The sequence below is a fragment of the Mauremys reevesii genome, linkage group 1 (genome assembly GCF_016161935.1).
Source record: "Mauremys reevesii isolate NIE-2019 linkage group 1, ASM1616193v1, whole genome shotgun sequence".
Lineage (NCBI taxonomy): Eukaryota > Metazoa > Chordata > Testudines > Geoemydidae > Mauremys > Mauremys reevesii.
The window spans coordinates 49,781,128-49,808,998 of NC_052623.1; the positions used below are offsets into that span (position 1 = coordinate 49,781,128).

The following is a 27,871-nucleotide window of genomic DNA, read 5'->3' on the forward strand; positions in this document are numbered from 1 at the left end:
CATAACAAACACCCATCCAAGAAAGAAACCTTTGCTGGTGGATTTTTATTAACTACAGCTCAGAATATAAAACGTTTTAATTGCAACATTTGTTTCTGTTTTATAGCATCTAAAATTGGGTACATGAAAACAATGGAGAAGCTAAAGTGTGTAAGAATAATCTTAAACATTCAGCTATGGTACCTCAAATCTTCTTATGTGAAAGACCTTTGTGCCCCATGGCATTGCTTACCCCATACAGCTATCCTAACTTGTGGTGGTAACTGGTGTTTGAGGCGGTTTGTATAAATAAATACATACACCCCCCTCAGCACTGTATTTTGCACTGCAGGCAGGGAGTTTGCCCAAGGGTTAGATAGCAGGTAATCAGGCCCCTTCTGGAACTAGGCACATCAGGCACACCTTAACTTTTTGCACCATTGATCCAACTGCTGTTAACACACCTTCACCCAGAAACTGTTACAAGGCATGTTGACAGAAGGAGCCATAGATAATTCTCTACACAGGCGGCTCATGGCCGCTTCCTGGCTCCTCCAACTGCTATAGCCAGTCGGGGTACAGAGCAGCGGAGGCTGGACTCGAACCCGCAGCTGCAGGCTCCCAGCCCTCTCCCCTAAGGCAGGTCTCCGCCGCCCTCCTTTAACACGAACCTGCCCCTCCCGCTCGCAAGGGAGAGACGCATAGCAGGCTACAGCGCCTGCGCACACTCTTTTATCCCAGGGAGCACCGCCTCCAGGCTGCGTCCTGACGCTGGCTCGGGAGCACGTGACGCCCGCGGGCCGACGCGCCTCGTTAGCACGCGCACACAGCCCAGCAGGGGCTAATCCAATAGCAGCGCACAGAGGTCAAGCGGGCGCGCGCCGGAAGATAGGAGCCGAGAGGGGACACAAAGGAGACGCCGGGCAGCGCCAAGACTAACAGCGCATCACGTGGTGTCAGCATGGCCGGGGACGAGGAGGAGGCTGCGGCGGGAGCGGCGGCCGAGTGCGTGCAGAGCCGGCGGTTGCCTGTGCGGGGCCTCATGGGGGAGTCGAGACCCGCCGCGGACTGCGCCAAGCGCTTCATCTGCTCCTTCCCGGACTGCGAGGCCACGTTCAGCAAGGCCTGGCGGCTGAACGCGCACCTCTGCCGGCACACGGGGGAGGTGAGAGGGCGGGGCCGGGGCCGGGGCCGGCACTGGAGGGGGCGGGGCGGGGCGAGGCTGCTCTCCTGGGCTGGGCTCTGCTCAGTGTCTCTCACCCCAAGAGCCCAGGGCTGTGGGAGCCTCTGCCTGCTGCGCTGCCCTGGTAGGGTGAGGCTCTGGGCCCACCTGCCAGATGAACCAGGCCTGGCTTGCTGCCACCTGGGGCTGCCCGTGGGCAGGGGAGCTGGCAGTCTGCATGGTGCAGCTGGCATGGGGCTAGCAAACGTGTGCTCTGTGCCTCATGCCTCTGCCCGCCTGAGAAACTGTCACAACAAGCTGCCTGAAGTGCTTTGAAGACAAGTTGCCAGCACTGCTCACATAATCCCATAGAGCCCCCAGGACTGGTGTGTGCCAGGGGCCTGTGCCTCAGATGTGTAAGTTGCCCTATTGTGTGCTTTATGGGACCCTTCACCCCCCCCCCACACTGTAACATAGCCCTGGGGAGGGGCAGCAGTGTCTAACGGGGCATTTTGCAATGGCATAAGGCAGGAGTTGAGGGAGATCAAGAAACTTTAGGGCAAGGAGCTGAGCCTTCTCTTCAAGGTGGTGACTTATTTCAACAGGAAACAGTTCAGAGGAAGTGATGCACTAGACATGCAGCACTTACTGAGCACAGCTGTGTAAATGGGCATTGGGACTCCTGGGTACCATTTATAACTTTGCTGGGCAGTATCAAGTTGGAAATCCACAATTTTCACCTGAAAAATCTGGTGTCTGCTGTTGTCACAAGCAACCGCTGTGATTACTGTGAGTGAGAGAGAATAAAAAACTCCTTGTCTTTCTCATTTTATTTTCAAGGTTTGGCAACACTGTCTAGGTTTCACTTTTATAGAGGGTGCACACCCTTCCCTAGGTTCTGCATGAGGATGTTTACCATTCATAGTAACAGTAGAACTTAAACTGGAAGTAACCAAGTCACAGACAAGAGTGTGAATTGGGGGGGAGAGGAAGGGGTGACTGAGCATGTTTGGTGATGGTATGCTCAGATTGGTTCAGAAGCCCTTTCTAAACATAACAGAAGAACACAAACACTAAATTGCCCTTTAAATTAAAATGATTTAAAAAAAATCCTGGTATAAGGAAGGATGTTCTCTCAGAAAATTGAATTTAAAAAATTGTCACTTAAAAAAAGCCCCCGCTCACATTGCACTTTAACCTGTCTGTGCTTTAGTCTTCTTATCTGTGAGGTGGTGGTACGCTTCACTTGGACCCTGATCCTTCAATTGACTTTGAACAGATTCCCTCTCCTGTCCTTTTCCCCTAGTGAAATCATTTGGGGCTCCCTGGGTTTGCCTAGTCAATTGCAGGATTGGCAACATATCTCCACAGCACTTTACAAACCTCTGATAATTCCTCAAGCTCCTTGGGTGAAAGAATCTATAGAAATAGAAAGCATTGTACCACGTTAATAGGCTCCAGCAATTTAAAAGGACGCTATCTATTTGAAATCTAGTTAGTTAAAAGTAGATCCAGGTCCTTCAGGTGTCTGCCCTCCTACCAAATTTTGTGGCTTAATCATCAAACTTCCCTATTTTATTTATTTTTAAAGTATGTGTGCTTTCCCATGTGGCTGTATGGAAAAAACACACAAAAAGAGGAAACTAACTTTAGTAAAATTGACTATATTCAAAATGCTGTCAAATACACAATGTAAACAAAAACTACATTAGTATTTTTCTCTCTTTCAGTTAAACTATTGTAAGATCACCCTGTGCTAATTCTGAAACATTAATCATCTTGTAAGAAACTTGTCTGAACTCTAGAAATAAACTCAAAGGCTTATGGGTACAGATTTTTGGCATTTTCTTAAATTAAAAAAAAAATCCAGATTAAAGTTTGAGACTCTTCTTTTTATCTAGGAAAATATTTTAAATGGGTTCCCATAACAGTCAGTGTGTGCAACCTGAGGATATAAAAATGCTTTAATTGTCTAAAGAAAAAACTTATGCACACTAATGAATATTTTAAATATTTTCTGTAACTGTTAATGGTTTAACACCGACTAAACCTGTGCCCTGTATGCTTTGATTTTTTTCTCATGGTTCTTAAATGCACTGTTTATAGGGGGAAAAAATCACTTGGTTTCATTAATATAAGGGCAGCGTCTCCTGAAAATCAGTCTCCTAAAATAACGTACTTTTATGATTTTTTTAAGCAGTCTCTCTCTCTCTCTTTCTTTCTGTCAGAGACCATTTATTTGCAATTATAATGGTTGTGGTAAAGGTTTCACCAGAGACTTTCATCTTACCCGCCACTTTCTTACGCACAGTGGGGAAAAACCATTTGAGTAAGTATTGTACTTGTTTCCTTCAGGTGCTGAAATGATGATTAACTGCTGTCCTACAGAAACAAACTGAAAAAGAAAACTTACATTCAGGAAAGCCAAACAAAGTATAACACTAGTATGATTTCAGTGTCATAGAAACCAACACGAGCTGGCATGCTGCTTCAGTCTAGTGAGCCATCTAGCCTGGTATCCTGTATCTGGTAATGGCCCATACCAGATGCTTCAGAGGATGGTGGGGTGGGAAGAATCCATAGTAGATGTTTATGGAATACCCTGTCCTTCTAGCACCAAGCAGTTAGTAGTTGGCTTGTGCAATGATGCCTGAGGGTTCTAGTTTATCTAATCTAAGGTAACTTCGCATGTTCTCAGTACAAATACCAAATCCTTTACTGGAATCCTACTAAGCTCTTGGCCTCTCCTTGCTGTCATTTAAACTTTGCTGTACTACTAAAATCTTCAGAAATCACTCCTTTATTTTTGTAATATGTTAAAAATGCATATTGCTATGTACAAAATTTTACATGCCTGACTAACTAGAGCTGGGTGGGAAATTGTTTTCCCGTCCCAGGAGAATTTTTGAGGTTTCATAAATTTTTCCTGTTGCGTAAGCAGATGAAAAAGATGTTTTACAGGTGTTTGTTTTCTTTTTTGTCGTCCCCCCCCCCCCCCCCCCCGAATGAGACACCTTTGCCTGATTCAGAGCAGGGACTTGACCCTTGGTCTCCCACTTTCCAAGGAAAGTTTTTAATCAAATCTGGTAAATTCCCATGAAGGTTTTGGTTTAGAGAAAATGACGACAAAATCATTTTGTCAAAAAATTCTCAACTAGTTCTATTACTAATACAAATGGGAGGATGTAGCTATGTATTTCTTACTCTTAATGAGGTCACTGAAGCAACTGCGTAAATAAACTTACCAAGTAATTCTCTTACATTTTTTGCAGATGAACCAAATTGAAAATGCAAAACCATATTAACTTGGTCAGTCAGGTCTTTTGTGCTAAACAGGATTGGGCATGGACAGAACTTGGAATACTAAGAGAAACAGGTTCTGTAGGATGTTGGTGATTCAGCCGCTAGTATTTTGTCTTTGGCTCACTTCTTAATTGAATGTCCCAACATAGCTAGGGAGCACTGCTGCTGAAGGGCCCCTCTTTCAAATGAGACATAAAACAGAGAACACTGGTGATTGTGTAAATTTGTAGTGTTACTCTTCGCTGTTTAAACTACCACATGTTGCCCCGTTTCAGTGGGTGAAGTGACTTCTATGTAGGTTGAACTCTCTTGGAGCTTTCAGGATGAAAGAAACTGTACAATGATAAGACTGTTTATTAAAAGATTTCAGGAATTTTTAATACCATAATACTATAAAGCACTCCAACTTTTCTAACGCTAAGTACAAACTTCCAAGAATTGGTGTGGGTATGTGGTGGTCTGGGAGCCAGGAACCCCTAAATTTTAATTTTTGTGCTGACAGGGATTTCCACTGTAGCCTTAAATGAGTCACTTACCCTGCCATTTTATCTTTAAAATATAGATAATACTCTGTAGGATGGTTGTGAGGTTTGATTAATGTTTGTGCAATATTTTGAAGACGCTGGTATGTTCATTTAAAAAATATTGACTTATGTGTATATAAAGAATTAAACTTGTTGCTCTAGCTCTTTCCCTTCACTCTCCCGATTATCTGAATACAGTATTAAGAAAATATAATTTATTTGCAGGTGCACAGTGGATGGTTGTAATCAAAAATTTACAACAAAATCAAACTTGAAGAAGCATGTTGAACGCAAGCATGAAAATCAGCAAAAGCAGTATGTAGTAAGTAACTCTTTGCAGCCCCCACTTAATTTAGTTAACCAAATATTTCAGACCCTGGAAACGTGAGTGCATGTTCAAATGTTGTTATAAAAAAGACGGTTACTCACCGTTGTAACTGTTGTTCTTCGAGATGTGTTGCTCATATCCATTCCATATAGGTGTGTGCGCGCCGCCTGCACGTTCGTCGGAAGACTTTTACCCTAGCAACTCAGTGGGTCAGCTGGGTGCCCCCTGGAGTGGCACCACCATGGCCCCGGATATATACCCCAGCCGACCCACCCACTCCTCAGTTCCTTCTTGCCGGCTACTCCGACAGTGGGGAAGGAGGGTGGGTTTGGAATGGATATGAGCAACACATCTCGAAGAACAACAGTTACAACGGTGAGTAACCGTCTTTTCTTCTTCGAATGATTGCTCATATCCATTCCATGTAGGTGATTCCCAAGCCTTACCTAGGCGGTGGGGTCGGAGTGGCGGAATGTAAAACCGCCGAGCCGAAGGCCGCATCGTCTCTAGATTGCTGGACCAGAACGTAGTGTGAAGCAAACGTGTGGACCGATGACCAGGTCGCTGCACGGCATATCTCCTGGACCGGTACGTGTGCCAGGAAGGCGGCTGAAGAAGCCTGAGCCCTGGTAGAATGGGCAGTGAGATGGCCCACTGGGACATGGGCCAAGTCATAGCACGTGCGGATGCATGCTGTTAGCCAAGAGGAAATCCGTTGAGTGGAGATGGGAAGGCCTTTCATACGGTCCGCAACTGCCACGAAAAGCTGGGGGGACTTACGGAAGGGCCTTGTGCGGTCAATATAAAATGCAAGCGCCCTGCGGACATCTAGGGAGTGCAACCGCTGCTCCCGTAGAGATGAATGAGGTTTAGGGAAAACTGGGAGGAAGATGTCCTGATTGGTATGGAAGGCCGAAACTACTTTAGGGAGAAAAGCGGGATGTGGCTGCAACTGAACCTTGTCCTTGTGAAAGACAGTGTAGGGTGGGTCTACGGTGAGTGCTCGGAGCTCGGAGACCCTCCTGGCCGAAGTAATGGCCACCAGAAAAACTGTCTTCCATGAAAGATATAGGAGAGAGCAGGTTGCCGGCGGCTCAAAGGGCGGACCCATAAGCCTGTTCAGTACTAGGTTAAGGTCCCAGGTAGGGGCAGGACGACAGACTTGAGGGTAGAGGCGTTCCAACCCCTTGCGGAACCTAGCGACCACCGGGTGAGAGAACACAGAGTGCCCACCCTCGCCGGAATGGAAAGCGGATTTGGCTGCTAAGTGGACCTTCAGGGAAGATATGGCGAGGCCTTGCTGTTTAAGGTGCCAGAGGTAGTCTAGAATGACTGGAACGGGGACCTCCGAGGGCGCAAGAGTCCTTGCCGCACACCAGACCGAGAAACGCTTCCACTTGGCCAAGTACATGGACCGAGTGGAAGGTTTCCTACTACTAAGCAGGATGTGCTGCACAGGGGTGGAGCAGCGCAACTCCGAGGTGTCTAGCCACGCAGGAGCCACGCCGTGAGGTGGAGAGCCAGGAGGTCCGGATGGCAGAGACTGCCGTGCTCCTGGGTTATAAGGTCCGAGCAGAGGGGGTGGGTGATCGGTGGAGACACAGAGAGGCTGAGCAGCTTGGTGTACCAGGGCTGCCTGGGCCACGCTGGAGCAATCAGGATCAGATGAGCCCTGTCCTGTCGGAGCTTCAACAGAACCCTGTGAACTAGTGGGAATGGGGGAAACGCATAGAGCAGTTGGTGCTTCCACTGAAGGAGAAATGCGTCCGAGATCGATCCTGGTGAGTGGCCCTGGAACGAGCAGAACGCATGGCACTTCCTGTTCGCGCGCATCGCGAACAGGTCCACCCGGGGAAAGCCCCACTTGCGGAAGATCGCATGGATAATGTCCGGTCTCATGGACCACTCGTGGCACAGGAAGGATCTGCTCAGCCGATCCGCGAGAGTGTTCCGAACTCCCGGGAGAAAGGATGTCACCAGGTTGATCGTATGTGCTATGCAGAATTCCCACAACTCGATGGCTTCTAGGCACAGAGGGGAGGAGCGAGTCCCTCCCTGCTTGTTTATGTAATACATGGCCGTTGTGTTGTCCATAAAGACGGAGACACAACGGCCTGACAGAAGCTTGAGGAATGCATGGCATGCTAGGCGAACTGCTCTGAGCTCCTGTACGTTTATGTGAAGGGAGAGTTCCTCTGGCGACCACAGGCCTTGGGTGCGCAGGTGGCCGAGGTGGGCTCCCCAGCCGAGGGATGATGCATCTGTCGTCAAAGACAGGGTGGGCTGCGGCGGACGGAACGGCAACCCCGCACACACCATGGAGGGGTTCAGCCACCAGTCGAGGGATCGAAGTGCACTCGGTGGAACGGTGACTAAGGTGTCCATCGTGTCCCTGCTTGGACCGTATACCGAATGGAGCCACGACTGAAGAGGGCGAAGTCGGAGCCTGGCGAATTTGGTGACGTACGTACACGCCGCCATGTGGCCCAGTAGAGCAAGGCAAGTGCAACTGAGGTCGTGGGAAAGGCCTGAAGGCTACGGATGATGGTTGCCAGCGCCAGGAACCTTGGCTGAGGAAGACACGCCTTGGCCAGAATAGAATCCAAGGTCGCTCCTATAAAGTCCAGCCTCTGAGTGGGAACCAGGGTGGATTTGTCTACGTTGAGCAGCAGGCCGAGGCTCGTGAACAGGTCCTTTGCCACTCACACATGCTCCCTGACTTGTTCCTGGGAGGCTCCCTTGAGGAGCCAGTTGTCCAGGTAGGGGAACACATGGATCCCTTGACGCCGGAGGTGGGCGGCCACCACTGCTATGCACTTCGTAAACACTCGAGGCGCTGTGGAGAGGTCGAAGGGAAGGACCGCAAACTGAAAATGCCGATGGCCCGCTACAAAGCGGAGGTATGGCCTGTGTGGAGAAAAAATGGCTATATGAAAGTAAGCGTCTTTCATGTCAAGGGCAGCATACCAGTCCCTGGGATCCAAGGACTGGATAATGGTCCCTAGGGAGACCATCCGGAACTTTAACTTTATTAGGAATTTGTTGAGGCCGCGTAGGTCTAGGATAGGCCTAAGACCCCCTTTTGACTTGGGAATCAGGAAGTAACGGGAGTAGAACCCCTTGCCCCATTCCTTCCTTGGCACCTCCTCTATTGCCCCGATGTCGAGAAGCGTTTGGACCTCTTGTAAGAGGAATTGCTCGTGAGAGGGGTCCCTGAAGAGGGACTGGGAGGGAGGGCGGTAAGGCGGGGTTGAAGCAAACTGGAGGTGGTATCCTTGCTTCACGGTGCGCAGGACCCAGATGTCCGAGGTCAGGTGGGACCACGCAGGGAAAAAATAAGAGAGGCGGTTGGAGAAAGGAGGGAAAGGATCCTGAACTGGAAGTGGTATGCTGTCCCCGGGCGCGCCTTCAAAAAGACGACTTCGGGTCCGGTTGCGGTTTGGAGGGGCCACGATTTTGGCTGGATTGAGGGCCCGAAAAGCACCTGCGGCCTCTGCGTCTGCTGAAGTCTTGTCTCTGCCTAGGGACAGAGTACAGGCGGAAGGGCTGGGGGCGGTAGGTGCGCCGCTGGGTCACGGGAGTATGCATACCCAGGTTACGCATAGTAACCCTATTGTCTTTTAAATTCTGGAGTCTGGTGTCAGTTTTCTCCGAGAATAAATCCTTGCCCTCGAACGGCAAGTCCTGAATGGTATACTGGAGCTCGGGCGGAAGGTTGGAAGCCTGCAGCCAGGAGATGCGCCTCATGGTAACACCGGCCGCCAAGGTCCTGGTTGCGGAGTCCGCCGCGTCCAGGGAAGCCTACAAAGAGGTCCTGGTCACCTTTTTCCCTTCCTCAAGGAAGGCCTTAAACTCCTGGCGGGAATCTGGGGGAAGCAACTCCCGGAATTTAGCCATCTCTGCCCAGGTGTTATAATCATAGCGACTCAGCAGAGCATGCTGATTCGCTACGCGCAGCTGCAAAGTGCCCGCTGAATACACCTTGCGGCCCAGAAGGTCCATCCGTCTGGCCTCCTTGGATTTTGGAGCGGGGGCCGGCTGTCCATGGCGCTCCTTATCATTGACGGACTGGACCACCAGGGAGGAAGGAGGAGGATGCATATACAGGTACTCATACCCTCGGGATGGCACCATATATTTTCGCTCGACTCCCTTTGCCGTCGGCGGAATAGATGCCGGCGATTGCCACAATGTATCTACCTTAGCTTGGATTGTTTTAATAAACGGCAGAGCCACTCTGGTGGGCGCGTCAGCCACCAGGATGCTGACTACAGGGTCCTCGACCTCTGGGATCTCCTCCACCTGGAGATTTATGTTGAGGGCAATTCTCCTGAGGAGGTCCTGATGTGCCACAAGGTCTACTGGGGGCGGGCTCGAAGACGATGAGCCAGCCACTGCCTCATCTGGCAAAGAGGAGGACGAGACGTCGGGGGCGAGGGCATCCTGCATCTGCTCCTGGTCTTATTGAGGCTCCTGCTCAAGGTGCATCGGTGAGGTGGATGCTTGAGCTAACTGGACGTCCGTGCCAGCTGGCGGAGGATGACTAACCGTAGCCTCAGGGGCACGATGCTCTGAAGAGGCGGCCCGCGAGGGAACCAGAGGAGCACCTTGGGCCTGATGGTACGCCCATGGTGTCCAAAAGGGCCACTGCTGAGCACTTTGCTCTTGGGAATGGGCTTCCTGAAACAAGCCCTCCGGCACATCCGCTTCATGGTCCTGGGAGTAGTAACTTCCCGCTTGGGACGAAGCCGACGGATGCCTGGAAGGCCACGGCGGAGCAGAGAGGCCTTGGGCCGATGTTCCCACCGATCTGGTGCTCTTCCGCACAGGGGATCGGTGCCGCGAAGAACTCCGGTGCCGAGAACGAGACCGGGACCTATGACCAGCCCGGTACCGGGAGGTCGACCGGGACCTGGAGTAGCGACGTCGGGAGCAGCTCCTGGGAGAGCGGTGCCGGGATCGTGAGCGGTGCCGCGGATAATAAGACGGCGACCGGGATGGAAAACGGTGCCGCGAGACTGATCGGCGTCGTGCCGTGGAGCGGTGCCGGGACTGCGAGCGGTGTGAAGAGCGGGAATGGTGCCGGGACCTGGAACGCCTGCGGGACCACGATCGAGAGCGGTGTCGGTCAGGAGCGCTGACAGAAGCCGGACGAATCAGAGCTGGCTTCCTGATTGACTGGATCACCCGCACTGGCGGTGCTGGGGGTGGCGGCGGTGCCGGGTCCGACAGCGCGATCAGGTCCTTCGCCACTTCACAGACCTCCAGCGTGGATGGTATAACCAGCTCAACCACGGCGGGTGCCGGGGAGACAGGCGCCGGACTTGATGGCCCCTGGCAGACCGGAGTCGACGGTAACGGCTTAGCAGGTGCCGCGGTGGCAGCAGGCACTGGGCGGTGCGACGGAGCCGTGCCCTCGTGCCGCGCTTCGGGCGGTGCCGGAGCGGCAGGGGTCTTAGCCTTTTTTGCTCTGGGAGAGAGCGAGCGCCTCTGGCTTGACTTGGGAGCCGGGGACGTCCGGTGCCGGGAAGGAGTGGGCGCCCCGGTGCGGCCCGGTGCCGAAGAGGAACTCCTCGAGTCCGATGGTGGCGCACTCGGTGCCGAGGATGGAGGGGTAAGAGCCACCTCCATAAGGAGCAGTTTAAGTCTGATGTCCCGCTCCTTTTTAGTGCGAGGCTTAAATGACTTACAAATCGAGCACTTGGCAGATAAGTGCAACTCGCCGAGGCACTTCAAACAGGAGTCGTGCGGATCTCCTGTGGGCATTGGCCGATGACAAGCCGAGCACGGCTTGAATCCCGGGGAGCCGGGCATGTGCCCCGGTCCCGGTGCGGGGAGGGCCTAAGCCCTGAACCCGACTAAACTCACTAAAGACTAACTTAACAATTAAGAATTAACTACACTTATCTAAATTCCAACTAAATCTACAACTATATACACAAGAGAACGAGAACTACGAGAATGTTAGGGAGGTGGAGGTCAGCTAAGCTGCACTCCACTGTTCCAACGACCGACACGGGCGGTAAGAAGGAACTGAGGAGTGGGTGTGTCGGCTGGGGTATATATCCGGGGCCATGGTGGCGCCACTCCAGGGGGCACCCAGCCGACCCACTGAGTTGCTAGGGTAAAAGTCTTCCGACGAACGTGCACGCGGCGCGCGTACACCTACATGGAATGGATATGAGCAATCACTCGAAGAAGAACAGTTGCATATTTGGTACTGAATTTGTAATATTAGCAAAAACTTGTGGATTATATTGGCCTCTCTCTAACTATAACCAATTTTAATTTTCCAAACAGTGTGACTTTGAAGGTTGTAGCAAGTCTTTTAGAAAACATCAACAGCTAAAAGTTCATCATTGTCAACACACCAGTGAACCTTTTTTCAAGTAAGTGAATAATTTTAATAAACTGTAGATGTTCCCATATACAATATTTAAGTGAAATAAGGATACAAGATCTTCAGTGTGGGTGGATGATACAGGATACAAATAATCTACTTTGATTATGGACCTTTTCTATGTAAACATGCTTGCCTTTTTATTTTTAAGGGATGCTGTTAGGTTAACTTCAGACTTAATGGCTTCTGCTCTACAGACATACATACAAATGCATGTGTTGAACTATCCCTTCACTTTGCCAGTCTATTCTGAGTAGCAGTCCTGTGCTCCATAACTGGAAATACTTTGTACATTCAATGCTTTGGATTTCTTACAGCATCATCCAATTGCATAGTTTACATTTTACATATAAAGTGTAATGCATAGGTAGAATAGCATTTTCCTTTACCAGGTTGGCTTCCCCATTAGGGAGTAGCTGCTTAATTAACACAGGTGAGTGGTGAGCAAAAGTGAGTTAGGTGTAAGGACACAATTGGCTTGACTGAAAAGTACTACCTTTGTGGAGTTGTACGTCTCCATTAGCAAAGCAAACCCATATTAATTGATGGAAGCAAAATTAGGTCTTTTATTTCTTATAGGTGGAATTTTCTTATGAGTTTCATTGTTACTTCTAACTATATGTAGCATAACTGAAGGGAGGCAGCATAGTCCACGGGCTAGATTACAAGAACAGGAGACAAATGCCTGTTGGTTTTACCCCACCCCACCCCCAACTCTGGTATTGACTTGTTGCATTGCCTTGGGTGTATCATTTAACCTAACCCCATTTTACAGAAGGAGAAACTACCTCACAGGGATGACATGAAGTTTAACTAGGCTTTTAGTCTTGGATGATACTTACTATATACATAGAAAATGTTTCATAATTACAACAAAGTTGCAGCTGTTGAGTGGATCAGGCTTATCAGAGCTGCACTGAGTAGTGTTCTATTATAAAAGAATATGGAGAATCTTTTTTGAAAAAATACATTTGATTGCACCCTTCTAATTGCTTTTGGCTCATTCGTGTCTTTGCTTTGCCTTGTTTGTTTTTAATGTGTTTAACACCTAGATGTAGTCATGAAGCATGTGGAAAACATTTTCTGACTCCAAGTAGACTAAAACGGCATGAGAAGATACATGAAGGTAATCTAGTTCTCCCTCTTGCTTCAGTCACCCTGAAGTAATCGCAAAACTAGCTTGTTTTTCAGTGTAGCCTGGGGGCTTGGAGATCTACAACCAGATCTAGACATGGCCCTCACTTCATGAACCAAACAGTCTAAATTGACACAAAACAGCACAGACTAATTGGATAGCTGGCTGAGGTGTAATTATAGGGTGTTGCAGTATTCAGTGTGTAACTTCACTTTTAATGTGAGTGAGAACATTCACAGGCTTGGCAGAATAGCTCCAAGTGTTCTTAGTCATACTGTTCAGGTAGGTCCTTCCCAGATCACACTTTCCTTCCCTCTGAGATTATTTTGATATGATGGTCCCGTGGTTAACGCACTAGCCTAGGACTTGGGAGACCTGGATACTGTTCCCTGTTCTGCCACATGCTTCCTGTGTAACCCTGGGCAAGTCACATAGGTCTCAATTTTTAAAGTTATTGAGGGGGCCTAAAAATGCAGATGTGGGATTTTTGAAAAGTTCCCAGGTGCTAACTCCCAACTTCTGAAAATTGCACTAGGCACCTGAATGCCTCTAGAATTCTGCTCTGCTCAGCATTGCAAGGCATAAGTGACATAGTAGTTTACCTCATTTTCAAAAGTGATTTAGGTACATACTGAGTTCCATTAATTTTCAGTAAGATTTAATCTTGTGCAAATTTAGGAACTTTAAATTCATGCCCACATCATCCATACAGGGGAGTTACAGCACTTTGGTGCACACAGCTATTCACACCACCTTACCCCAAATTGGAGGGCAGTGCAGATATGCCTTGTCTCTTTTGAAAATGAGACTTAGTTGGCTGTCATTTGTGCCTTGCAGTGCTGAGCAGAGAAATGCCTAAATATCTTCAAAAATCTGGGCCTAGCCTCTGACTCCATTCCTCATCTGTAAAATGGTGATTACAGTACCTGCTTACCTCAAAGGGAGGCTGAGAATGAATACATTAATATCGGAGTGCCTCAGGAGCTAGTGATGGGGGCCATATAAGTACCTAATATAAGCTAGAATTGTGCTCAGTTTTACCTCCCAAGTCAAATGACTTAAACCTAATTTAATCATACCTGATGCAAACTTCCGTCTTGGCAAATCAAAGATTGGTATGTGGCTTACACTGGTAGAATGTAAGAGGACAATCATCACAAAATCTAGATACGATTCCAATAGGTTAAGTATTGTACACCCAATATTTGGTTCCAGTCAGCTTTACAGTGTGCCTAAGTGTGCTGTTCTACCCCATCTCAGTTCTTAGTGGGAAGCCGTCTAAGAACTGAGGATAGTCTGTGGGCCTGGCACTCTCTGAGTGCCAACAAAGTAGCTAATTGCAATGCCACTTCATAATGAGGTATCTTAATTCAGAATTGGACTGAACTACTCATTTCACATAGGACAAATAGCCAGTGGCTTTTGGCTGCTATGAACGTGAAGTATGCTATATAGGTAATTGATGCCATATCTGTGTATCCTAGCTAATTCTCTGAACCCTTGCAGGCCTCAAATTAAAACGAACATGCTCTAGCAGCCTTACACACTGAGGCATGCTGCACATGCTGTGGATTTTAAGTATACATTAACAAAACAGATCTCTTTATATAGCTTGTGCACTTAGCATGAAAACAGTGTGGCTGTATTAGCATTGTTATAGAAACTTTAATTTTACATCTTCTGGTAAGTGTACAACTCCTGTGTTGCACTCAATTTTCCTGCCTTGAAAACTGAATTGAGTAAAGGAGAGGCAACTTTAGAGTCTTGCCACTAACTATATCTTGGTAGCAAATTTCATTTTTCTAAACGAAAGAATTTGCAGACTTTAGCAATTTAGGGAAAAATCTCCAAAATCATGAGACTTGCATTGTGTCCAACTCTCTTCCTGCTCTGACAGAGATGATAGCTTTTTTTGGGGGGGGGGAGGGGCAGGGAGATTATCTCAGCAGCGGTCTTGCCTGTTAGGCTGTGTGAGTGCACAGTGATGTCCAAGTGGGAAAGGGATTCATTATCCTTAGCTAAAACCATTTCATCCACTTAATAGAGTGACACTTTTCAATCATAAAACTTAATCAAATTGTTCAAGATTCAAAATTCTTCCTTTCTGAAAAAGTCAGTTAAGTGGAAACTTTTTTTTCCTTTTTGTGGGAGGGAGAGGTAAGAGGAGGTCAGGAAGAAGATGGGAGTGCTCAACACCCCACACCTTCTCAAAAGCCCTTCACACTCAGATGACGAGTTTCCTTAACCATTCAAGCACTGGAAGTTAAGAATGACTTAGTTTCACTTATCTTGGACCTGTATTGAGCAGGTGTATATGCTTATCTATCATTTAGTTGACTGATCTCTGGCAAATTCACACATTTTAGTGTATTTTCTAAACCTAAGCAATGTGTTTTAATAGGATATGCATGCAAAAAAGACAACTGTTCATTTGTTGGGAAAACATGGACAGAACATCTAAAACATCTGAAGGACTGTCATGCAGGTAAGCTCAGTAAAACTTGCTTTTACAGTTCTATACAGTGGCTTAAGTTCAGTGCCCTAGTGTATTGGATAAGAAACCAATTACTAACTTAAAAGGAAATCTCATTAAACATTTTGCCAACCTGCTCTTTATTATTTTTATAAATTCCTTCTTTAATTATTCTTTATATAATTTATTAATTACAAATTAATACAGCTTAATATGAGATACTTCTATACCATTCTGGCTAATCTGTAATTGAAAAATACTACTCAAGTCTGTCCCATTTGCCCACTGATCTGATCATGTGTAATATGATATAGTTCCTTAGTACAAGATACGAATAGTCTAGGATGGGAACAACATGAAACAGCCTCTGAATTTCCTTCAATTAGTGAATATGAATTGCAGACTCTCTCATTCTAAAGAACTGACTTGAGTTATTTAAGTCAGAACCTTCATTTAGATTTTTTTTAGTAAGTTACTCTCTTCTTGTTTTTCACCTAGAGCCAGTAATCTGTGGTGTATGTTCCAAAACTTTCAAACGCAAAGATTACCTTAGACAACATCAGAAAACACATGCTGAAGAAAGAGAAGTATGTCGATGCCCAAGAGAAGGCTGTGGGAGAACTTACACAACTGTTTTCAATCTTCAGAGCCATATTCTTTCATTTCATGAGGAGAAAAAACCATTTGTTTGTGATTATGCTGGCTGTGGAAAAGTGTTTGCAATGAAAGTAGGTATTGTAGACTGCCTTAAAATCCAGAGTATCTTCTCTTGGGTCATGTCAACATAACTTTCTTCTCAATTGTAGCAAAGTCTTGCAAGGCATGCTGTTGTACATGATCCTGACAAGGGAAAGCTGAACTTAAAAGTAAGTCAAGTACTTCTACAAACACCTCTGAGCCATTTCCTCTCTCTTCCAGGAGCAAAAAGTAAATTAATTTAACACATACAATTATATAAAATGTCTTTAAAATTAGTATTAAAATTGGAAGCTAGTCTAGCTACTACTTTATTTTATGTAGGCACCCTGAAGACTTCTGAATTTAAATACTGTAAAGGAGGGCAAAGAATAATTGAGTGTTCAGATCAGGATTTTTTTAATCTATAAAGTAGAAAGGCTGCTAATACTGTACTGTGAATCTTTTATAAGGCAAAACAAACTCGTCCTAAACGAAGTCTGGCTTCTCGTCTGAGTGGATATATTCCTCCTAAAGCACGGCGACGAAAGGTTGAAGCGGCAACAGAAAATAAGGCTCTGAATAAACCTGCAGAAAACGAGTTACCAACTGTTGAAACACTGACTCTGCACTAGAGACAACTTCAGCCAGAATTGACAATTGTTTTATTATCACATGGGTCAGTTTATAATGGCTTATGTAGAAAACTGAATATTTTGTTTTATAGTCACTTCAAGTATTTGATTAAAATCACTGCAGTTCACTTGGTTCAGTAGTTTCATTTCCACTCTCCTTGTTCAGAATGTCTGTCTGTTTTTCTTTTTCCATTTTCCTGTACTCACCAGCTTCCTTGTCTGACATGTGTCTCAAAACACATGTGCTCTTTCCTTCTTTAATGACTCTTGGCTGGGATAAGTAAGTAGCTTTCTCAGGCATAGTCTGGACAATCTGATCAAAGAGAGCCAGCTGAAAACAAGAAAAATAAAAATTTGGTTATATTAACAATGGGATTTAAGCAGGCCACTTACTCCTAGTAATTCTTCAGAGTAAGTGAAGAGAAATTAATATGTTAAGTCTGGTCTACATCTGTGGCAGTTTTTCAGTTAATCTGATACACCATTATCTCTGTGCTGCACTCATAGTCCAAATCAGAGCTAATAACTTATGTCTTCTCCTAGTTCTCTTACTCTACTCATCACCACAGTACATGAGGCTTTTAAAGTGCTACAGCCACTACCGAATCTCTCCATTTTAGAAGGCTGGTTCAGTGAAGTTCCAGTAAGCACATTCTCCTTTACAGCTATATTATCTTTCCACTTGATTTTTAAGTGAAATTATAAGCATAGTGTGACCATGCCATCTTTTAATAGAAAAAGTTAGCCTAAGTTTAGCCATGCAGTTGCAGTGGTAGGCTGAACTAGTGACTGAGTGAAGGAAACACTTCTAAAATAAGCTACAAAATGTCAGAAGTAGAGAACCTGTCAGGTGGGGACTGTGAATTTCTCTACTCTGATAGTCCGTCTTAAATGAATTCATAATGACTGAATGGTGTCATCGAAGATTCTGTTTTGTACCTGCGCAAGTAGGGGGAGCCCCATTCTCAATCTTTCTTGAAAAAAGCATTTCATTAAATCTGTATCAAAATTTTGTTCCGCTTTTAAAGTAAATCATTAACATTTACTCACACAAAGAATTGCATCACAGTGAGACACTAAGTCCTGTTCTCCTAAATTAGCAAATAGACCCACCATGATCAGATGTAAGTCACTGCACAGTAATGTGTACTGAAACAAAAGGAAGCATGCCCCAGAAGCCACCCATTGACCCTCCAGTAAATGGAATTGCTAAAGAAGGTACTCCAGTAGGAGTGGGGAGGCAGAAGCTAGATGTTTTGCATTTGTCAGCAAGGTGGCCAAGTACAATAAGCTAGCTTTCATGCATATTTGTGGAAGAGAGTCATAGATTCCAAGGCCAGAAGGGATCATTGTGATCATCTAGTCTAACCTTCTGTAGAACAAAGGACATAAAACTTCCATAGCGTAATTCCTTTTGAACTATACCATCTCTTAAAAAATAAAAAAATCCTCTTACATTAACAAAGTGCCAGTGAGGAAGAATCCACCATAATCCTCACTAAATTATTCCAGTGGTTAACTACTCTCACTGTTAAACAGCTAAACCTAATTTCCAGTCTGAATTTGTTTAGCTTCAACTTCCAGGTTGTCTTACTCTAGACTAACTACGCAGTAGAATAATGCAGTGTTAAAACATTTCTAGGCAATGTGTGAGATTTACTAGTGTAAATGCATTGTTCAGATTATCTCTGAAGAGACAATTAGTCCTGAAGGCTGGTGTCTGATAAATGGAAATAACTTCACTTAAAAGGAAGCAGGTTTTTGCCCTCTGTACTAATGTCACAACCATCACATACTGGTAAGAGTATACTGTCAAAGGAAGAAAGCAATATTATACCTGGAACACTTGGCACTGGTAGCCTTATTTAATACATTTGGCTGATCAACACTTTAAAAAACCTTAATATAGCTTACCATCTTTTCTGGTCCATCTGCAACATTTCTTTGCTGTACAGAAATTCTGACATGATGCTTCTTATCAATCCACTGCTGAATTTGTCTAATTTTGGTCTCTAAGTCATGTTTTGCAATAGTTGCAGAAAAAGTTAACTCCTTCAGCTGAACAGGCCCTGTTAAAATATAACCAATAATATATAGGCTTCAAACTAAGTTTAGTAGTGTTGTGTACACCCCTATTCTGTGTTCTAATGCACAGAGGCTACTGGGGGGGAGAGGAGAAAAGTACAGGTCAGACAAGTGTCTTCATTCTAAAGAACCCATCTTGCCTACTCCATTAAGAGTTCCCTGTCTTACCTGTTTATCATTCTTTTTGCATACTCACAATACCTTATGTCCTCATCTCCTGCTCATTACTGGGCCGCCGCTCCTTATGGTTGGAACATGTTCCCTCTACCATTAGGGCAGGCCTTTCCTCCTTCAACATCCCTCTTAAAGAGCTCTCTTTTCCATAAGGCTCATAACCATTAACCAATACTAAACTAGAGATGTGGGGTGGCGGTGGAAAGGATAACAATCTTACAGTTACCATTTCTAGTCACTCAATCCCTGTTCTTCACACGAACCAGGTTTGGTCAAGGCCTGTCTCAGATGAGGCTGAGTACAACTCAGGTACTTAACAAATAAGGCTGGTCCAAGGTGTACCTGGCCATGAAATGTATGAATTCCTAATTATGCTATTTTAAATATAAGAAGGCTAAGTGTTTTCCCACTGTATAGTTAAGTGGAAAAACTTTTTAAAATTAGTCATCCCCCTCCACTCCATTCTGTTTCAAAAGATCAAACAGCCTTGAATTCTGTTAAAAATAAGTCCCTGTAATAGCATAAACACAACTCATTCTCCCACCCTCTGCATATGCTTTTAAATAGCCATTATTACAAACTTCTTTTTGTAGGTGTTTTAACAAGAGCTAACCAAAGCTGTTACAGTGGTGTTACTGCAGTAGCTCACCTGTCTCAAATCAGTAGTAAATAGCAGAAAACATCAAAAAGCGTGAACAAATTTCTTAGTTTGCATGAGGATAACCCAAGACAGTCAGACATCACTATATACAAACACTTTCTCAAAGTGCTCCATCTTGCCAAGTTATCAACCCAATAATTTAAACTATGGGTACAGAATGATTTATGAGGAAAAAGTGAATAATTTTGGTTATTTTATATAAAAAAAGTGGAAGGGTCCATTTGGAACACTAAATACATTGCTGTCAAGGCTTCCAGATTTTCTCTCCTTTATGTCGAGCAATGTTTTGTGACTGTCGGTGACAAAAGCATGCTTCTTATAGATATGGCATATTCAGTTGTGAAAACTGTGTGTCATTTATAAAGACGTTTGCATTCATAAAAATGAATGATAATTTAAAAGAACAAAAATTCAATATGAATGCCATGGTACCAGAATCTAGGTCACTCATTTATAGAAGTACTTAAACAAGCCAAAATATTAATTATGAGAGCATAACAGAATGGTTTTCTACATCAACTAGACTAAACTGATTTTTGCTTTTTCAGCATGCAAATCCAAAATAACATGGACTGTGATGACAGTACTCTGGATTTCATTGATGTAACAAACAGGATTTGATCTACTGCCACTACTTCTAATACAGCAATTTTTGAAGTGTTTAATATTATATTAGCAAGGCACCTACCGGCTTTTGAACTTGCTTTTTGCTTCTCTCTGCGTTTGAGCTGCTCTTCGTGAATCTGTTTCCCAGTCATTAGTCTGTACACTGGAGGCTCTTCGTTTTCACGCAGTGGAACAAGCTTCAGACCACGCTCATTCATGAGTCGAATCACATCTCCTCTGTGCATATTTCCTAAGCTGTCCCCATTTTCACTTATTACATGAAGGATCGGCTGAGGAATTTTCCTCCCAATGCTTCCAAATGTTTTTTGGGCATTTGGTTTTTTTTTCTTTCCTTCTGGTTTCTCTTCAGCTTCTTCAGTTGTACAAAATGATTTTGTAGGTACAAACAGAAGTCTCCTTTTAGCCCCAGCCATCACCATCAGTGCTTGAGAGAATGTTGTCTTTTGCATGGTTTGCACCAAAAGAATGTCCAAGTATTTACTTATGCAACTAGTTTCATTCCTAGTGGCTTGATGTATTAATTTCCTTAGGCAAAGGGCAGCCATTCTGAGAAAATGGGGAAAAAAAGAAACAAAACAAACCTCTAGTCATTAGTTAAAAGACCTAAGTCAAGGTTGGCAGCCCTAATTTTTAAACTATGCTTTCATTTGTTTACAAAGTCATGTATTTTTTGATTTAATAAGACTCAAGGTGCACAGTCATCAGTGACCCTACAATAATAAAGTGTTCATACAATAGAGAAAGAAGGTTTGGCGGGGAAACCATTTCAAGCTTCTGAAGGGTCATTATAAATGGAATTTTTTCCCAATATTTTAAAATGTAGGGTCTAAACTTACTTTAAAGAACCCCAAAGAGTTATGTGAGCTAGCTGATTTACTATTGTAACACCAGATAGTTTGTCATAGTCTAGAGGGGTGGGTTTTGCTTGTAGATAAAGTCTCAGCATTTGAAGTTACATGCACAAATGAAGGAAGTTGGATGGAAAATCTGACAGTGGACCCTCTCTCCTGGTGCTGTTGGCACCCTCCTTGATTAGAATATTTTCTTACACTGACTCAGGTCCACTAAGACACTCAAGAGTAGTTGAGGTCTGTGCATCAGATCTCTGCAAAGTCCTTAGAAGTTCATCTCCCTGAGGTTTATAGGAGGCTTGGAACTTAAAAGAATGAGACTTCCATGCATAATCTTTGCACGTGCGGTTAAAACGTGACCATTATCATCTCTATAGGAAGCCCATAGAGAGGAGCACACATTTAGCCGAGGGTTGAAATTGTCCTTTAGTATACAACCTATTTCTTACATCACTGACTCAAAACAACAGTAATAGTTTATTTTCCGCAAAACATGAGCTACCCAAACTTTGTCCCATATAAGCAATCAAAGGAGGATACTTGGCAGTTTTGCTGTTATATGTGTTAAGTCCTATTGTCATTTCAGTAACCAAACTAGAAAGCTCTGTCATCACTAAGTTCAGACATATATGCAGTAATAGAGCACTGCTGCATCTATATTAGTGGTTTAACTTGTCAAGCTATATTGTTTTGTCAAAAGTTGAAAATAAAGATTTGCTGTTGACAATGTTTAAAGGTGTGCACAATCTTGTTACTGTATATAGTGAGTTAGGACAATTTCCTGACGTTTCTCCCTACTCCTCCAAAGGCATTTAAAGAGCTTACACAGAGAATGCACTCAACCAAGAAACGTGGGGAGAGTGCATTTTACTATGGCTATCTCAACATAGCTGTTAAAATGCTTTTTCTGCCCAAGGTGATGTTTGTGAAGCAGGCAGACTCGGGAGAGGAAGATAAGGTAAGAGTTTGCTACAGGTATATGGAATGGAGCAGTATTTCATAGAGTATGTCCACACTGCAGTGTAAACCCAGGCTCAAGCCTAACCTCCCTTCTGTCTACACACAAATCACACTAACAGAGAACTCAGACCCAAGCTCCCAGGACCCCACCAGGGTGGGGGGTCTGAGCCCGAGTCAAGCCGGGGCTCTGGATTCAAACCCTCTTGCTTCGCAGTATAGACACAGCCCTAGTAGATGCATGCTCCGGGAGTCTGCCAAAAGTATCCCCTGGGCCAACTTTCTTTGTCCTCTGGACAGTCAAGTTTGGTGGCCAGTAAAGTTTTCCCACACTGCACCATGAACAAAGGGCTACAATGGCCACATTTTGGGAGGGCGCTAGGAAGTCTGAGATATGGTTGGCTGGACAGTGTGTAGATGCTGGAAACCTCAGGTTGGGACCCAGGGCTTAACAATTCCTAACTGGGAGTCACAAATGAATGTAGAGGCTCAAGCCCTAGGTTAACCATCTCAAGGGCTGCTAACTCGAGTTCTACTAATCCTGGGCTTACATTGTAGTGTAAACATCCTAACACCCACATAACTCCATGACAGAGGTTCCTGGCTGTGGAGAGCAAGCAGAGATAGGTGCTTAAGTCTGCAAGAGGGCAGGGCTTACACCACACTCTTCTCCTTGATGTCTCCTATTGCTTAGTTTAGGCTGTTCCCTGCCTAGCATACTGGCTTTTGTGGATCCCACTCTTAGGACCCTTTCTCTCCACATACATTGTATAAGGAGCCTAGGCATGTGAAGCCCCAGGTTAGGAGTTGTAGCCTGGATCCCAATCTGGGGCTCCAGCATCTACAGTGCACCATGTGGCCCTGAGTCCAACCACCCATATCCCATAGCACCCTCCCAAAAGGTGGCCCCTCTAGCCCTTTGTGCATGGTCGTGTGTGGGAAAGCTTGACTGGAAAGAGGATAAGAAAAATCAACTCATGGGATACTTTTGGTGGACTGCAAGACCATGAGTCTTGTGGGGCTGCATCTACACGGTAAAGCAATAAAGTTGAACCCTGGGTCCTGGTTTGACTCAGGCTCAGGGTATGTCTATACAGCAAAGAAAAACCCACATCTGGCTTGTGTCAGCTGACTCAGGCTGCAAGGCTGTTTCATTGCAGTACAGACTTCCAAGTCTGTGCTGGAGTCGGGCTCTAGGACCCTGCAAGGTGAGGCTAGAAGTAAGTCTACACAGCAATGCAACAGCCCAAGCCCCGCGAGCCAGCTGGAGTTGGCACAGCCCCTGTGATGGTGTGTAGATGGAAGGGGGTTAGGTTTGAGCCTGAGTTTGAACCCTGGGCTTACACTGGAGTGTAGACATACTGATGGGGTCTGCAGAATCAGGGCCTATGGTTGGCACAAGTTTTGAGATGACTCTCTCCTTCTATGATTGGGGGCCTATTATGTTAGGTGCTGACCAACCACTTAGTAAGAGGCAGGCCTTATGCTCAAGAGCTTTCAGTCTAAATAGACAACAGAGAAGGGTCAAAGGGGAAACAGAGATTCAGTGACTTGCCCAAGGTCACAGAACAGTGGCAGAACCAGGATCACCTGAGTCCCCAGTCCTGTACCCTACGCACTGCATCACATTGCCTTTCCTCTAGTGTACCTGATCATAAAGAATGTCACATACTCATACCAAAATGTATCCTCCATCCCAAAGAACCTGGTATTATTTCACTAATTACTGACCAGAAAAATGTAGAGGCTCAAGCCCTAGGTTAACCATCTCAAGGGCTGCTAACTCCTGTTACCCCAAACATACACATCATTTCAAACTTTGTTCTCCTTGTCTTCCTTATTTAGTGCCATGAACTAACATTTTAAATTCCATATCTGCCCCCCCAAGAAACCCATGCTCATTTGCTGTGGGAGAGAAAAGTATCTTTTTACATCAATGGATTTTGCTACTTGTATTTCTGGCAGGGGTGCATATTTTGCTGTGTGTGTGTTACACTCTCTGGGAAGGACCATGCACAACTGGGAGAGGATATTTTACTATGAGTTTTACAGTGTCTGGGGAGGGTATGTGTGTCCAGAGAGGAGGGTATTTTGCTGTGTGTATGCTGACGGGATACATGTGCATGCTGAGAGGGAGGTGTTTTGTTGAGTGCTGGGATAAGGTATTTTGCTGTGTGGGAGTATGCATACACATGAGCAGGGAGATATTTTTTTCTGTGCACAAGGGAATTGGGAGGAGGTATTTTGGGTGCGTGTGTGCTGGGAAGGAATACTTTATAGATGGTGTGGGAGGGAGTATTTGGGATGTACTTGCAGGCCTGTGGTGGGAGAGGGTATTTTGGGGGGTATTTGGGGAATGTGGGAGGGTGGGCTGATTTAAATCACTGATTTTAATCAACTTTTCTATTTGTACTTCAGTTCTTTTCTAAAGAAAAGTGCAGACTCATCAGTTGATATAATCATTAAAACATTGATTTACAACTAATTAGAGCCTTTATTCTAGATTTGGTACTTTTTTTTTGCTATCTAGTAGAGTACACTATAACTATATACATGTACTTAAGCAATTATTTCATTTAATGTTTTCAGATTCTTATTGATTGTACAGTTTTAGTATGTTAGAGAATGGTGAATGATATATTGCTTATTTACTAGATAATTAACTTTTTGCTCATGACTTCATAGACTCATAGAATATCAGGGTTGGGAGGGACCTCAGGAGGTCATCTAGTCCAACCCCCTTGCTCAGACTTGTCAAGCTGCATTAGGATGGTAACTAATTTAATTAAACAGAGGAAACAGCACACAACATTTATTTGTATTAAACAAAACAAGCCCTTAATATAGTACTTGAACTATTTTGCCATATTTATAAAACTTGATCTCAAAAGTTAGATGTTTTCCCCAATTCTTTCTTTATCAAGAAAAGCAGCCTTTAACTCAAAGTTCTGATCAAGGCTCATGGGTTCAGCAAACAGTATTTATTTTTTCTTGACATGTTTTAAGAGATTATAATAAGTTTAGGTTTTAGCATATTTTGTATTAAATTCAGATATTTTTAACAGTTTAATATTTTAAAGAAAATCTTATAATTTAAATAACGAAATAAACAATTCCAGTTTAAATAAAAAATCTGATATTTTTAATCCATTTTTATCCACCCAAGAGAGGGTATTTTGGGAGCGTTTGCTGGGTATTTAGGAAGGGTGCTGGGAAGGGTGTGAGTACTTTGAAGTGGTATTTTGGGGGTGCTGGTAGGGGGTATCTTGGTGGTATGGGGCATGGTGCTGGGAGGGATGTGTTTACTGGGAAGAGGTATTTGGGGGTGTTGGGATGAGTGTGTGCGCTGGGAGGGAGTATTTTCGGGAGGTGCTGGGGGTGTATACTGGAAGGGGATATTTGGAGGCGCTGAAGGCGGTACCTGGGTGTGCTGGAGGAGTGTGTGTACTGGGAGGAATATTTGAGGGTACTGGAGGGGCTATTTGGGGTGTACTGGGAAGGGGTACCTGGGGGGTACAGGAGGAGTGTGTGTACTGGGAGGGGTATTTGGAGGTGTACGTGTACTGGGAAGGGATACCTGGGGCATGCTGGAGGAGTGTGTGTACAGGGAGGGGTATTGAGGGGTACTGGAGGAGTGTGTGTACTGGAGGGGTGTACATATACTGAGAAGGGTACTGGGTGAGTACAGTGGGTGGGGTATGAGGGAGACGGGAGGGGGGTACGTGCACTGGGAGGGGCATGGGGGATACTGGAGGGAGGTACGTGTACTGGGAAGGGTACCAGGTGGGTGCACTGGGCAGGGTGGGGGTACTGGAGGGGGCACATGTACTGGGAAGGGTACCGGGTGAGTGCACTGGGCGGGGTGGGGGTACTGGAGGGGGCACGTGTACTGGGAAGGGTACCGGGTGAGTGCACTGGGTGGGTATGGGGATACTGGAGGGGGCATGTGTACTGGGAAGGGTACCGGGTGAGTGCACTGGGCGGTGGGGGCACGTGTACTGGGAAGGTACCGGGTGAGTGCACTGGGCGGGTATGGGGATACTGGAGGGGGCACGTGTACTGGGAAGGGTACCGGGTGAGTGCACTGGGCGGGGTGGGGGTAGTGGAGGGGGCACGTGTACTGGGAAGGGTACCGGTGAGTGCACTGGGCGGGGTGGGGGTACTGGAGGGGGCACGTGTACTGGGAAGGGTACCGGGTGAGTGCACTGGGCGGGGTGGGGGTACTGGAGGGGGCATGTGTACTGGGAAGGGTACCGGGTGAGTGCACTGGGCGGGTGGGGGCACGTGTACTGGGAAGGGTACCGGTGAGTGCACTGGGCGGGTATGGGGATACTGGAGGGGGCACGTGTACTGGGAAGGGTACCGGTGAGTGCACTGGGCGGTGGGGGTAGTGGAGGGGGCACGTGTACTGGGAAGGGTACCGGTGAGTGCACTGGGCGGGGTGGGGGTACTGGAGGGGGCACGTGTACTGGGAAGGGTACCGGGTGAGTGCACTGGGCGGTGGGGGGGGTACTGGAGGGGGCATGTGTACTGGGAAGGGTACCGGTGAGTGCACTGGGCGGGGGTACTGGAGGGGGCACGTGTACTGGGAAGGGTACCAGGTGAATGCACTGGGCAGGGTGGGGTACTGGAGGGGGCACTTGTACTGGGAAGGGTACCGGGTGAGTGCACTGGGCAGGGTGGGGGTACTGGAGGGGGTAGGGGTACTGGGAAGGGTACCGGGTGAGTGCACTGGGCGGTGGGGGTACTGGAGGGGGTACATGTACTGGGAAGGGTACCGGGTGAGTGCACTGGGCGGTGGGGGTACTGGAGGGGGCATGTGTACTGGGAAGGGTACCGGGTGAGTGCACTGGGCGGGGGTACTGGAGGGGGCACGTGTACTGGGAAGGGTACCAGGTGAATGCACTGGGCAGGGTGGGGGTACTGGAGGGGGCACTTGTACTGGGAAAGGGTACCGGGTGAGTGCACTGGGCAGGGTGGGGGTACTGGAGGAGGTAGGGGTACTGGGAAGGGTCCCGGGTGAGTGCACTGGGCGGGGTGGGGGTACTGGAGGGGGTACATGTACTGGGAAGGGTACCGGGTGAGTGCACTGGGCGGGGTGGGGGTACTGGGAAGGGTACCGGGTGAGTGCACTGGGCGGGGTGGGGGTACTGGAGGGGGCACGGGTACTGGGAAGGGTACCGGGTGAGTGCACTGGGCGGGGTGCGGGGGTACTGGAGGGGGCACGTGTACTGGGAAGGGTACCGGGTGAGTGCACTGGGCGGGGTGGGGGTACTGGAGGGGGTACGTGTACTGGGAAGGGTACCGGGTGAGTGCACTGGGCGGGGTGGGGGGGTACTGGAGGGAGGTACGTGTACTGGGAAGGGTACCGGGTGAGTGCACTGGGCGGGGTGGGGGTACTGGAGGGAGGTACGGGTACTGGGAAGGGTACCGGGTGAGTGCACTGGGCGGGGTGGGGGTACTGGAGGGGGCACGTGTACTGGGAAGGGTACCGGGTGAGTGCACTGGGCGGGGTGGGGTACTGGAGGGGGCACGTGTACTGGGAAGGGTACCGGGTGAGTGCACTGGGCGGGGTGGGGGTACTGGGGGCGGACAGTGTCGCTGTCCGGGGCTCCTCCCCTGGCCGGGCGGCTGGGGCAGGCCCGGGACGTCAGCGCCTCCTGCGGCCGCTCCTGCCCCGCGGCCCCGTCACCGCTCCCGGCCGGGCCCGAGGCCCCGCGGTCGGGCCGGGCCGGGCCGTGAGGCGCTTGGCGGCGGCGCTTACCTGCCGGGCCGGGCCGGGCCGGGCCGGGGGATCCGGCAGCGGCGGACGCAGGGCAGGCGGCGCGGAGCTGGGCCGGGCCAGCTCGGGAGGCTGGGGGCGTCCTGCGCCTGCGCCGCGCGGGGCGGGGCGGGGGCCTGC

The 27,871-nt window shown here is 46.9% G+C and overlaps 2 protein-coding genes across 3 annotated transcripts; one reads left to right on the plus strand and one right to left on the minus strand.

Annotated features, from left to right (window-relative positions):
• The first annotated feature begins 735 nt into the window (after nucleotides 1-735).
• GTF3A (general transcription factor IIIA) lies at nucleotides 736-16,742 on the plus strand. Its single transcript, XM_039489629.1, has 9 exons — nucleotides 736-1,144; nucleotides 3,370-3,470; nucleotides 5,194-5,290; nucleotides 11,597-11,685; nucleotides 12,749-12,822; nucleotides 15,233-15,316; nucleotides 15,803-16,032; nucleotides 16,111-16,170; nucleotides 16,453-16,742. Exons 1-9 carry the CDS (start codon nucleotides 941-943, stop codon nucleotides 16,612-16,614), a joined length of 1,101 nt encoding a protein of 366 aa, XP_039345563.1. The 5' UTR covers nucleotides 736-940; the 3' UTR covers nucleotides 16,615-16,742.
• Nucleotides 16,622-27,871, minus strand: MTIF3 (mitochondrial translational initiation factor 3). 2 transcript variants are annotated; one of them, XM_039489640.1, is made up of 4 exons: nucleotides 27,742-27,871; nucleotides 20,223-20,710; nucleotides 18,529-18,683; nucleotides 16,622-16,945 (listed from the first exon to the last, which is right to left on the minus strand). In XM_039489640.1, exons 2-4 carry the CDS (start codon nucleotides 20,704-20,706, stop codon nucleotides 16,730-16,732), a joined length of 855 nt encoding a protein of 284 aa, XP_039345574.1. In that variant the 5' UTR covers nucleotides 20,707-20,710; nucleotides 27,742-27,871; the 3' UTR covers nucleotides 16,622-16,729. The 2 variants fall into 2 exon arrangements, with proteins under 2 accessions (XP_039345574.1, XP_039345571.1); XM_039489637.1 differs by having other exon boundaries at nucleotides 20,223-20,707; nucleotides 27,734-27,850.